General features: G+C 44.2%; 1 protein-coding gene across 1 annotated transcript in view; it reads right to left on the bottom strand.

The window, feature by feature from the left end:
* GDI2 (GDP dissociation inhibitor 2) overlaps positions 1-8289 on the bottom strand; it is a 31213-nt gene extending 22924 nt beyond the window's left edge. The window contains exon 1 of the mRNA XM_028114664.2: positions 8010-8289. Within this exon, the coding sequence (XP_027970465.1) occupies positions 8010-8054 (45 nt within the window). The 5' untranslated portion in view covers positions 8055-8289. The remainder of the gene's footprint in view (positions 1-8009) is intronic.
* Between the last annotated feature and the right edge of the window lie 5718 nt (positions 8290-14007).

Here is a 14007-nt window from a genome sequence, read left to right as displayed (position 1 = left end):
CACAAAAGTCTGAACACCACAGCAGATGAGAATCCAGCTATATTTCAAGCCAGACATTAAAGAGATGTGCAGAAAATGTAAAACAGGGGCACCTGGGTGGTGCAGCTGGTTGAGCAACAGACTCTTGGTTTTGCCTCATGTTGTGAGATTGAGCCCCACGGCAGGGTCCACGCTCAGCAAGGAGTCTGCTTAAGACTCTCCCTCTCTCTACCCACGCCCACTTGCCCATGCCCACTCTCTAAAATAAATAAAATCTTGAAAAATAAATAAATCTCTTAAAAAATGTAAAACAATGATACTCTTCTCACTTTTGTTTTGGAAGATATAGTTACACTTCGTAAAACATATTCATGTTAACATGTAATGGGTTTATCATTAAGTGAATTAATATTTTTTAAAATTTCTCAGTGTTGATTTCTAATGATAAATATTGATAGATATAACCCTTATAAACAAAACTCTTCAGGATCCTTAATTTTTAAGAGTGTAAATAGATCCCAAAGCCAAAGAGTTTGAGAACTGGAGCTCTAAAGGAAGCATCCAGGATAACAAATAAATGGGCAATAATTATAAATGTCCAGTCTCATACTAAGATACACCCTATCAAGATAGAGGGGGGGAAAAAAATCAAGAAAGAATATGATTAATGAATTAATGAGAAGAAACACAGAGATGGGATACACATTCACTCAAAACTCTTAAACCAGGGTTTTGGTGATCAAGGCTTTACTTTTTTTTTTTTTTTTAAGAAAAGGGAAATTCCATGTATCTTCATTAATCCTTAGAGCTTTTCAGATTTATCCCAAAGACCCTAGGTAGCAGAGAACAATCTCACTCCCCTAGAAGTCTTTGATACCTTTATTTTGAAAATTCATATGTATTTCTAATTTTACTCCATAATATATCTATTCATTTTAGTATTTTTAAAGGTTTTTAACTACTGTCTGGTTCAATTTTTATTCTAGGGAGATGCATCATTTCTTATTTAGATCAAGACACAAAACACTATGAGTGCTCCAGGCCACTTCATGCCCTATTCCAGTCCTAACTACAACCCCACACCCTCTCATGATTTCTAAGAGTGCAAATGGAATCAGGCAGTACATCCTTTTTGTATATACCTTTTGTTCAGCATTATGTTTACAAGATTCGTCCAAATTATGTTTTGTGTGTTCTTAAAATGTACTTATTCCCACTGCTACAGAGCAGGGGGTCCCCAAAGTACAGGAGCCAAGTCCAGTCTGCACACAATTTTCATAAGTAAAGATTTATTGGTAAACACCCATTCCCATGCATTTACAGATTGTCTACACCTGTCTTCTCTGTACCACAGTAGAAGTGTAGTTGTGACAGAGACTGTATAGCCTGCGTAACCTATTTCCTACACAGACCTTTACAGAAGGTCTGCCTAACCCTGCAAGCAGTGGATGGATCTCAAAGGGTGCTTCCCAACTCAGTACCACCTGTAAATGTGTTCGAAATGTAAATTCTAAGCAGGTTTTCAAACTTCACTTTGCATCTGCATCACATGGAGGTCTCGTTAAAACAGGCTGTGGGACTCCCATCCACAGAAGTGGGTTGGGGCTGAGAATTTGCCTGTCACATGAGTTCCCAGGTAATGTTAATGAGGCTGGTCCAGGACCAATTTCGAGAACCATTACTAAAGCAGTGCTGCTCCAACTTGAATAAGCATAAGAATCAACTGGGGATCATGCTAGGGATACGTGGTTGGCCCAGTCAGTAGAGCTTGGGACTCTAGATCACTGGATCACGCGAGTTCAAGCCCCACTTTGGGCTTAGAGCCTACTTAAAACAAAAAACTGGGGATCATGCTAAACTGTAGATTTTGATTCGGTATACTCGGCGTGAGGCCTAACCTTCTGCAGTTCTAGTAAGTTCTCAGGTGTTGCAGAAGCAGTTGATCCAAGGACCACAGTTTGGGTAACAAGGCAGCAGAGGCTTTAGTTGAATGAATATGCCACATAAATATACGACAATTTATTTATCCATTCTACTATTAATGGGCATCTGGACAGATGCCAGTTTTGACTCTTATAAATAATGCTCTATAAATATTCTCAACATGTTTTTATTATGCATTTGTCAGATATATATCAAGGAAAGCACAACTATGTTCAACTTCAGCAGATAACTCCCAACAACTTTCCAAAATGGTTATACTAATTTACACTTTTGTCACAGCAGTGTATGAAAGTTCCGTTGTTTCAAATCCTTGCCCAACACTTGTGTCTTTTTAATTTTAGCCATTCTATAGTTAGGATGTGGTTTAATTTGCATTTCCTGACAACTAATGCGGTTGAGCACTTTTTAAATTTTTTTATAGTTCACTGATAATTACGGTATCTTCTTTTGATAAGTGCCTATTCAAATTATTTGCTCTTTGTAAAAATGGGTTTCTTTTTCTTACTGCTATATAAAAGTTCCTTTTATATTTTGGATAGATAAAAGTGCCTTACTGGTTCTATGCACTGCAAACCTTCCATTCTGTGGCTTGCCTTTCCACTTCAATGATGTCTTGATAAAGAGAGCTGAAGGCATTTCACAACTACAAAAATCAACCCTAATCTTATCAAAAGCAATTCACTTGTCCAAAAAACAAAATCCAAGGAAGCACTAACATATATGGTTCAACATATTACACGAAAGTAAAATAAAATTTATATTCACAGAAACAGGTTATGACATAAACAGAGGAAGATGAAACAGTCCTATTTCTAGCCGACAAAGGCAGTCTCCAGAGCTCAATTTTTGGAAGCAAAATCACAGCAAGCAACTCTGAGTGTTGCATATCTTCTATATATATCTTTTCACACTCCCCTGCAAATAAGCATGATCCACTCACTGGACCATGGCTCTAAAGCAAGCACTAAAGATGGAGGATAAATAAAGGGCTCAATAATTTAAGGATTCATTGAAGTCCAAAGAGCTGGTAACAACTCTTAGAGGCCTCACTGGGAACAAATATGACAAAAGCTAGTTAAATCTTCAGGTTCATGGATTCTCCTAAGCCCCTCTATAAAAGATTGCTTTTACATTGCCAAAAGAATAAAATACATAGTAGCCTAAGTGTAATACTTTACATTTTCCTTTAAGGCATGGGATGAACTAATTCGCTGATAAAATTTGTCAATCATATCTGGGCATAGGGCATACATTAATGATCTTAAAATTTCAATCTTACAAAATTCACTCAAAATTAAAATTCAGTACTACTACCTATCTAATGAATATAGAATAACAAGCAAAGCACATTAAAGCCAGAGAAAATACTCTAATTTCCTTTTTTTGCACTAGAAAACCTGGTCCACCCATCATATATATCAACAATACTGATAACTTTTACCAGAAAAATCTATGTATTAGTGAATATTAACATACTAGTTTTAAATCTAACAGATGAGAGTACTCCACATTTAATTCAAATTCATCCACAAATGCCCTGAGCAGGGTAAGAATACAAACTCGCAAGTTACTTTATAGTAACTGAAACTATAAAACCATCTTCAGAATCCAAGTTCTTTATGATAATGGCATCTGCCACTTTGGCATTTCATGTTCTCCTACATAAAAAGAGGTAACTGATCAAATGGTTTAAAGGTCAGGGGTGAGAGAAGGGCCCTATCAGTGGTATGAAGTTCACTTCCCTTCAGCACCCTGCACGTATCACCAGAATTGCAATAATTATCCAATAACTGCAATTGGATAGTACCTAAATACATTAAGCCAAAATACCTCCACCGTCCCGAAGGGGCCTGCATGGTGTTCCTATATATGAACTGTGATCAACCTAAACAGTATTTCCTAGGTCAGTGGTACTAAAGAGTATCCTGGTGTCTTGGAAAAATTAATGACCATCCCCTTCCTGCTTAGAGAGCAAGCTTCGAAGAGAAAAGAGCCAGAGTACATTAATACTCTTTTTTTTTTTTTCAGAGTACATTAATATTCTGATAGATCTTCGAAGTGACCAAACTAAGCACCCACCGGAACTCTAATCCTACTGAATTTTAAAGTTGTTAACAAGGAAGGGGCGCCTGGGTGGCTCAGTCGTTAAGTGTCTGCCTTCGGCTCAAGTCATGATCCCAGGGTCCTGGGATCGAGCCCCGCATCGGGCTCCCTGCTCAGTGGGGAGCCTGCTTCTCCCTCTCCTGCTCCCCCTGCTTGTGTTCCCTCTCTCGCTGTCTCTCTGTCAAATAAATAAATAAAATCTTTAAAAAAATAAATAAATAAAGTTGTTAACAAGGAAAAACAAAACATAAATGACAACAAAAAAACCCAAACAGAAAATAAATGCACATAAAAAGGTGATAAGGAAAACAAGATACCTAAAAATTAATACTAAAGAAAAGTGACTTTTGAAAGCTACTTACCTAGAACTATGGGGAAAATGCATTAACTAGAATATTTTTAAATCAGTTAATCTCAATATTATATGTCAGCAACAACATAGTAAAAATAATGTTTTCAGCGGAACGTTCCTTTAAATATCTGTCCCTTGAATGCATCTCATTAAATGCTGTCAAAAGATCATTTTTCTTGAAACTGGTTCTAATTATGTCTTTCCTGCTCAAAATCCTCTCCCACTGCCTAAAAGATAAGTTCAAATTTCTTAGCCTAATACATTAAACATTCTTAGTGATAGGCCCTCTCTCCAACCCAATTTCCCATTCCGCCTCTTCATACCTTCTGTTTCAGGCAAAATAAACTCCCTATTCCTTATATACATCCTGTTCTCAGTACCAATCCATCCTGCTCACTCTGCCTAGAAAATCATGCGTCCTGCTCGAAGCTTACCAGCATTTTTAAAATCCAGCTTACATACCTCCTTCTTTATGAAGGTTTTCCTGCTTCCCCTGTCTGAATTCCCACTCGAGCAGCTCTATCACAGCACTCAGCACTTCCTCATATTAACTCTTATTAGAGTCACCCTCCATATGAGAAGCTATTTGTTTATACACAGATGTGTTTACCTTTTTATTACCCATAACTGATTACAACGGTCACAGTTTAAATAACTGAAATTGGGTAAACCATTACTCCACTAAGAGTCTTCAATCAGGTACAAGGGGAAGGAAGATAGAAGGGATTGCCAATTATGGATGTGAGCCAAAACATTTAGTTAGTGGTTTTTCAAACCAAATATCTCACTACTACTTCTAGATGCTAAAATGTGTCTGATTTTACTTCTATCCTTTGGGGCGAGTATGCTTGAAACGGATTTAAAATACAGACTGTCTACAAGATATTTATACCTTCCAAAAGTAAGACATTTGTACATATTGGCTCTATGATCACTACTGCAGTGGACAGAAAGTCCTTCATCTACAAAGCTCTAACATAGCAACGGCAAGGATTTTCAAGGAGCAAATCTGAAAGGCAATTTAAAAATTTTAAATCAGATATAAACTCTCTTAAATCACAAACTTTTAATAAAGAAAAAGGATAAAATCATGTCTGGGATGTAAAATAATTTCTAAACATGTAATACTGAGAATACTGGTTAAATCTCACTGAAGTACACATTTCTATTCGTAATTCCTTACCAGAATTATTATGTAGAACAAAACAACACAAATACCTCTGAGAGCCACAAATAGCTGTGGAACTAGTTACCCTTATATACTAAGAAGATTCAAGAATTTACTGCCAACCCCAAAGTCAATTAAAAATAGCCTATTAGGTGGTCAGATGTTTTCTATTCACCCTGAAATCAAAAGTCACCAGCCTAACAGCAAAGTAAGGGAGGGAAAAAATGACAGCAGACAGAAGAACTCACAAAGGCCAGCAGTCTGAGTTAATTTAATAAGGAGCACCCAAGCTTACCAGGTTATCTTGATGGCTTCATTATGTTACAGCGTTAACACAATAATTAACCCTCATGATGGGAAATCTTAGTTATCGAGTAAATTATGTTCCTTAGTTAAAGTAGGTGTGATGTCATTTGGAAAGGCTTTTTTCAGAAAGTGGTGGTTCTTTAAAGGGATAATCCTCAATTCCTTAGAAAATTCAATTATACAAAATATTCCATTTCTCCTGGAGAATGATTTTGTTCCAAGTTTCACGTTTTATGTTTTATTTATTAAAGTTACGATCAACATTTGTGGATCACCATGACCTTCATTTTAGAAGGAACTGATACAAAACAGTGCCAACACTAGGCAACAGAGTAACTCTGACACTTATTTACACTTTCTTTAAAAGTAACAAGTTAATAACACTAAAAGTACTTGACATACAGCCATCACCTAAAATTCTGTACCCATAACTGATAAGAGTATATCTGTTTTTAGGTTACCTCTCTGGCACTAAACATTTATAAGCCAAAATTTAAGAAAATTAAGTTGTATCTTCACTCCAATAGTCAATTCTGATTTGAGGGTTTTTAACTTAGTGATCTTACTTAACGTTAAGTAGTCTTTGTGTCACGATGAAACGAGGGTACTGATTTACCATTACCAAATCATCCCACCATCACTACTCCTCTCAATGAAAGTAATAATGTGAATGCTCTGCATAGATATAATTCCCAAAGAACATCTCAGAAAGCAATCTAAGAAGGCTCGCAGGGATTGAAATTATCACAGCTATAAAGTGAGGGCAGAAATTGGTCTGATTTCCTGTTGTGTACCTACCACTCATCAAAAGGTCAAAATTATCCCAAATGAATACTTAAAATAAAGTGCATTATCTTAACTTGGTTGTTATCCAGTAAGACCATGCTATCTTTGACACAAAGTGATGCTTCTGTACCAGGCATGTAGAAACCTGCAGGACAGATCTGCGCTCATTTGTCCACATCCAACTGACCTAATCAAGAGCAAATCTGAAAGACCAGCAATAACCATAGAAAAAACAGAACTGGCTCTTAAAACCCACTGGCAGCAACCGAGCCGTTCCAATGGGCGAAATCCTCCACAAACTACTAAACTTGGAATCCCAATTACACGCTTTAGAAATATTAACTGAAGAAAAACAGCCCCGCGGCTGGTAGGCCTGTTCATTTAGGCATCCAACCCTTTTGCCAATTCACCACCTAAGAAATTCGACTGAATCCCTCCCATTCAAAATGACTAGTTTTCTAGGTAAGTGACCTCATCTATTTGGTACTACTTCCCAGCCAGTCGCATGTCTGCGTCGGACTGGCTGGTAGGAGAGAACCCGGCCCCCAGCAAACCATCACCGGTCCATTTCTTAGGGGAAAGCCCCCAGGAGAGACAATGGACGCAGGGGACGGGCCAAACCACAGGAGATGGCAAAGGTCAGGAGAGAAAGCATCGGAGAGACAAGCTTTGAGAACACTCATTTCCAATTCTACAGAGGCTCAGTAAGTGCGATGAGGGTGGTTAAAAGGAATGTGTAATGCTTCTCATCTGAAGTGGGGGGGGGGAGGATAAAAAGCTAATTTTCTCTGAGTTCACTGAACTGCATCAGTTACAAGACGGTGATTATCCAACGACTTGTCACAAAATCTCGCGCCCAGCTCTGCTAGGCCGAGACCGACGAGCGGCGGTGGCTGAAGTCAGTCGAAGTAGGAAACGCAGCTGCGAGCGCTCCCGCCCTCCCCCACCCCGCCTGGTGCTTTTCCGTTTCCAGTCGGGAGAGGCCATCAACCGCAGAGGAGGCGGAGGGGCACCCACACCCCAAGCGGGCCGTTCCGCTCGTTTCCCACCCACTTTTACTGCCCCGTCGCTCTGCATTCGGCCACCGCGCCGGGCCGGGTTCTCCCTCTCCGCGTCTGTCCTCGCACGTCTGGGGCAGCCCCGGCCCGCGCCCCGCCCCCGCCAAGCCCGCGCGGCGGCCGCCAGCCTTCGCCGCCGGGCACTGCCGCAGGCCCCCGACGCCCCGGGTCGCGTCTCCCGCCCGGTCGCTGCGGCCCCCCACGACGACGCCACCCAGCGCTCGCAGGGACGCCGTCCCGCACGGCCCGGCCCCGCGGGGTGGGCCCGGCCTCCCGCGGCGCGGGCCGCGGGCCGCGGGGCAGGGAGACTCACCGTCAGGCCGGTGCCCAGCACGATCACGTCGTACTCCTCATTCATGGCGGGGGACGGCGAGGACCGAGGCCCAGGGAGAGCGCAAGGCGCGGGGACTCGAGGGGCCAGCGGCTATACGGCCACCCGGGAGCCACCGGGAAAGAGCTCAGGCCGGTGTTGGGACCCGACGGGAACGGGGAGCGAGGGCTGGAGCTGAAACGGAGCTGCAGAGGAGAGAGGCCGGCCGCCACCTCAGACGGGAAGAGAAGAGCGGGGCAGGGAGGGGAGGGAAGACGGGGAGGGCAGGGAAAGGCGGGCGGCGACCCGGGCCTCCGCAGCCGGGGCGGGGCTTAGCGACGGCGCTCGGAGGGCCGTCGATCACACCCTTCCCGCTCTCTCATTGGCTGAGTTCCCGCCGCCCAACCAACCTTCGTCCTCTCCCCCCTCTCGCGAGAGGAGGGCGGGCCGTCCCTCTGGCGGTTCCGGCTCCCCGCCCGGCCCGCTGCCACCGTGGTTGGGGGCGGAGGGGGCGGAGGGGGCGGAGGGGGCGGCCGCGCGCGGGCCCCCGAGGGCCTGCGGTGGGGGCCAAGCGCGCCTGTGGCCGGAGAGCGGCGGTCCGCTTCGTTACTCCCGCAGTGGCGTGGGAGCCAAGGCACGCCCAGGGCCCCGAGACCTCCCGCCGCCCTTGGACTTTGAGCCCGCGGAGGCCACGTGCGCCGGAGCCGGCGGCGCGGGGGTCTGCTGGGGACCTGCGCGGCCGCGTCGGGCCCCGCGCTCCCGCCCTCGCACCGCCGGGCTCCGCCTAGTGGCCTGGCTCCGGCTGCGGCCCGGGCGCTGTGCAGGCCTCGGCCCGGCGTGCTTGCGCGGCCGCGCCTACCCCTGTCATTGGCAGCTTGCTTTGTGTTTCCTCCCATCCGGCCTCCTTTTTCTGAATGAAAAAGCCCCCACCGTCTTGAAAGCAGTTCAGAGATCACAGGCTTTATCTTATTTCCCGCCCTGTGTCGTGCTTGCTGCGTTGCCCCATGTGCGGCTGGAGGAAAATTCATGAGAAGAAAAAAAACCCAGCTTTAAAAAAAAAAAGTAACTGTCAGCACAAATGAAGAGGAAGGCCAGATTTGATTTGGAAGCGGGTCTGCGGCTACTGAGAGCTAATGCTCGGGCCGGCTGTACAAATTGTAGCTGACCACGTGGGATTAGGGTTGGGCCATGAGTGTGGAAGAAACATTTCCTTGTGTGCCTTCCATCTGCTCTACTGCCCACTCCCCAGCCCCCCAACTTTTTAGGATTCCCACTGGCGTCTCCAGCTTTGGGTAAAGAGATGGGTGTAGGGAGAGGCTTGTGTTCTCAACCAAAGAGAGGAGACCCTATAGAGGCAGTCTGGACCGAGCGCTTCCCCTAAAGCCTTGGACAACCTGTGTTTACAGCCTGTGACGGGTCTGCAAACTCAGACAAAAGAGTTGGTATTTCCTTCTAGAGTTACTCTCAAACACAGCTGGAGAACTAGTCAAAGTGAGTCTTGGTAGGCAGAACTTCCCTCATATTTAAATCATTCAGATTCCGGAAATAATGTAACTGTGTTGTACAATGTTTCTTCACCCCAGAAAGAGTTTAAGAAAGTGTGTTCTATCAGACCACGGACCTTGGGGGGATGAGGGGGGAGTTTACATTTACATACCTTAATTGGATTTATATACCTCAGTGACCAAAGGAATTTCTATGAGTAGACAAAAATCAAGTGCAAAGTTGACTACTGAACCCATTATGTACCAGTGGGTGTGACTGACTTTTCTGTTGGCTTTAAGAAGGTCCTGCTGTTCTCTCCAAGTATGTGCACATATATTTATGCACACAAACGTAGAAACAACAGAAACTTCTCACAGTTCTGTAGGCTACAAAGTACAAGATCAAGATGTGTCTGGTGAGGGCCCGCTTCCTGGTTCAAGTTGTCTTTTCACTATGTCCTCACGTAGTTGGAGGGAAAAGGGATCTCTAGGGCTACTTTTACAATGTTAACCTGTATTTTTGAACTGACTTGAAATATTGACCCATTTTTTATTTTTATTTATTTATTTTTTGTGGAGAAAAAAATTATTTACAATCTAGGGTTGTTGAGTTGACCCATTTTTTAAAAACTAGCAATAATGAGCCTGGCTGGCTCAGTCAGTAGACCATGTGACTCTTGATCTTGGGCTCATGAGTTTGAGCCCCACCTTGGGCATAGATTACTTAAAAAAAAAAAAAAAATCTTTGGGGCACCTGGCTGGCTCAGTTGGTGGAGCATTCGACTCTTGATCTCAGGGTCATGAGTCCAAGGCCCACATTTGGTGTGGAGCCTACTTAAAAAAAGTAAAATAAAAAATAAAACATAAAAACTAGCAGTAACATAAAGAACCTTTCTCATGTATTGCCATCAACCTCTAAATGTTGAGGCTTTTAAGCATATCTGCTGAAATATGTTACCATGTTTTAAGTGAAGGGCATTTCATCAATATTCAGATGGAGTTAACGAGAAACTTCAAGGCATTGGATAAGGGATCTGAATTTAAGGCTAATGAGGCTCTTCAATCTGATCCCTTACACTGAAGTTCAGTTTTGTTGGCAGTGCAAGTCCTGTGGCCCTGAGGAAGCCCCCCAAAAAACAAAACAACTGATTTAATCCAAAATTCTGTGCCTGCTCTAGGATTTTCATCACCTATTTTAGTTGCCAAGGAACTTGGTAGACAACAAATACTGTTTATGGTGAAGTGGCTTGAAAGCCACTAATTGATTCTGTGTATTAGAAGCCTCAGTTCCTAACAGAATGAAACCTTAGTTTGGGGGAAGTGGGTGATTGGTGGAGAGGAGTGGAAAATACCATCCCTCTGAAAGATATTTCAAGTCTTTGTACAAAGCAAGAGTCCAGTGTGAGTGTTATTTATATCCAGGTGCTTGGGAATCATTGCTGATCTTTTGCCCTGAGCTCCCACCTGCTCCTTATGGAGGGAGATACTGAGTCCAAGGAAAAGAAAATCAGAACGAATCTTCATCCTGGCCATCTTTCTGTCCTGAACCACTGCAACAGTTTCCCCTTCTGTCTGGGCTGACCATTATCTTCCTAAAATGTAAATCGGATCATGTTCATGCTGCTGCTCATCTTTTGCATTTAGAATAAAATGCAAACCCCTTACTTTGGGCTAAAAGGATTGTTGAACCTAACCTTTGTATCTCTCACCAACTTCATCTTGTATACTTCTTGCTCACTACACTCCAAACACACTAGTCTTGCAGTTCCTAAAATCTGGTCAAACTTTTAACCACCAAGGGCCTCTGCACCCTGGTGGGTCCCATGGCTACTAACCCTCACTTCCCCTCTTACACCTCTTCTCACAGCTGACGCTTTCCACTTCTGTAAGTTACGACATGAAAACCTTCCCTTGGGGCGCCTGGGTGGCTCAGTCCATTAAGTGCCTTCCTTCAGCTCAGGTCATGATCCCAGGGTGCTGGGATCGAGCCCTGCGTTGGGCTCCCTGCTCTGCAGAGAGCCTGCTTTTCCCTCTCGCTCTGCCCCTGCTGGTGTGCTCGCTCTCTTGTTCACTCTCTCTCTCAAGAAAATAAAATCCTTAAAGAAAAGAAAACCTCCCCTGACCACGTTATCTAGTGTAGGTAGTTTCCCCTCAACTCTTATTCCCTAATCACCCCCTGCTCATTTCTTTCATCGATTTTTATCAAATTGGTAATTACATTCTTTACTTGTTTTTTGTCTGCCTACCAATCAGAATGTAAAGTCCATGAGGGCAGGGATAGTATCTATCTTGTGCAGAATTATGGCTCTAGAACAATGCCGAGTACCTGGCACATGATGGGTAAACATTTGATGAATGAATAGGAGACCTGGAAATTGATCCCTAGATCAACAAGGACTACATGTGATGAAATAGGTACCAGTTCCTCTTGATGCTTTTGAAAAGGGGAGCTTTTCCTATTGCAGAAGATACTAAGATTATTATTTTAGAGGGTTTTATAAAGAGGGTTCTATAAAATATAAATCTGTTTAACATCTGGAAATCTAATGCTGAAGATAAAACATATTAGGATATCTAGAAAAAAATTTAATTAAATCCCCAAAATAAATATTTCCTAGTTTATGATAGATTCGCTTACCCACACCCACGCAGCCCCACAAAGTGCTCATCTGCTCCCAGTCTCCATCTGAGTAAAGACTGGCTCCACCCTGGGTCCAAACCAGAATTCTAGATATCATCCTTGATCTTGTCTTCTTTCTTTCCTTCCACATCTATTCCTATTTTCCTTTGCTGTGTAACAAACCACCCCAAAACTTAGTGGCTTAACAATGTATTATTATCTCTAATGGTTCTGTGGTTGAATGGGCTCAGATATGTGGGAATTGCTTGGGTCTACAATGCAGTTGTAGTCAACGGCTGGGCTGGAAGACTGAAGACCAGACTAGACTGGACATCCAACATGGTGCACTCCCATGGCTGGCAGCTGATGCTGGCTGGCAGCTGGGAGCTTAGCTGGGGCTGTCAACAAGATCAGTTATGTAGGTGTATCCTCTCCACTTGGCTTGTGCTTCTCAAAGTATGGTAGTTGTGTTCCAAGAGTTTAAGTTCAAGAAACGAGAAATGGAAGCTGCCGGGCTCTTAAGGCCTGGGCCCACAGACTGGCACAGTGTCCCTTCTGCCATATTCTGCTTGTCAGAGCAATTACAGAACACACCCAGATTCTAAAGGAGGAGCCCTAGGCCCACTTATCAATGCAAAGACTTGCCAGTGAATGTATAGCCATCTTCACTCTGCCACAATACCCCATTATGTTCTGGCCATTCCATCTCATAAAAATCCTTCCAAACCCTCCAGAATCTCCAACCTCACTGCCTCTACACTAGTACAGACCACCATCAAGTTCTCTCCTAGATGAGTGCAAAAGCTTTCTTTTTTTTTTTTTTTTCCGAAGACTTTACTTATTTATTTGACAGAGAGAGACACAGCGAGAGAGGGAACACAAGCAGGGGGAGTGGGAGAGGGAGAAGCAGGCTTCCCGCCGAGCAGGGAGCCCGATGCGGGGCTCGATCCCAGGACCCCGGGACCACGACCCGAGCTGAAGGCAGACGCCCAACGACTGAGCCACCCAGGCGCCCTGGAGTGCAAAAGCTTTCTTAATTGGCCCTCGGTTTCAGTGTCTCAAACTTGTTCTCTATAGTATAATCCAAGTGATCTTCATCAAAATCAAAAGTGACTGAGCTGACCACATCTTTTAAATCTTTCCTAGGCTTCCACTGCTCTTAGGATCAAGTCCAAACACAGGTTATTTCCTAAGATAAGCGTCAGTGATCTGGTCCTCAATTACCCAGTGGACACATCCCTCACCATAACCCTCCCCCACCCTCGCCATAGTTTCCTATTCATCGCCACACTAGTCAGTGTCCAGCCAGAAGAACATAGGCCACTCTAGGTATTTTACATAGAGGCACTATGCTATAGGGAATTGGATTCAAAACCTGAAAGGGCTGGAGAGGCAAAACAGAGAAGTTTCCCCGGAGGTTAGGAACAGCCTGAAACTCTGGAGCAAGAGGGAAAATGGCACTACCCAGCCTTCAGGGTCCCTGTGCCGTCAGACCGGCCCAGCGTCATGACTGCCGCTGCGGCTGCTGGAGCCCAGGAGTCCTCTTCCTGGCTGCTCCTGATGCCATGACTGCAGACACAACCAACAACAGGGGAACGTGGCTTTTCCCGCCTCCTGTCTGCCCCCAGCACTTTCCATTGGCAGAACTCACCAGAAGCCAGTTGGCCGAGGGCTCTGGGAAGGGTGGTTTGCTGACTCAGCCCCTGCAATCCAGAGAAAAGCAGGGATGGAGCTGAGGGCCGACAGATGATGAGCAGAGCTGCTCCGAACATTTTTCTGTACCGTGAGCTTGCCATGCTCCTTTCCTTCTAGACATGCCTTTCCCTCAGTCTGGAACATTCTTCCCCTATCCCTCTATGGAACTTGCTTTCTTCTGCTTGTAAGAATTCTCAGTGCA

This window comes from Eumetopias jubatus, unplaced genomic scaffold (genome assembly GCF_037043125.1).
Source record: "Eumetopias jubatus isolate StellerSeaLion01/CBP00866 unplaced genomic scaffold, mEumJub1_p1.0 scaffold_8, whole genome shotgun sequence".
Lineage (NCBI taxonomy): Eukaryota > Metazoa > Chordata > Mammalia > Carnivora > Otariidae > Eumetopias > Eumetopias jubatus.
The sequence above is the reverse complement of the archived record's forward strand: the minus strand, read 5'-3'. Positions and strand labels throughout refer to the sequence as shown.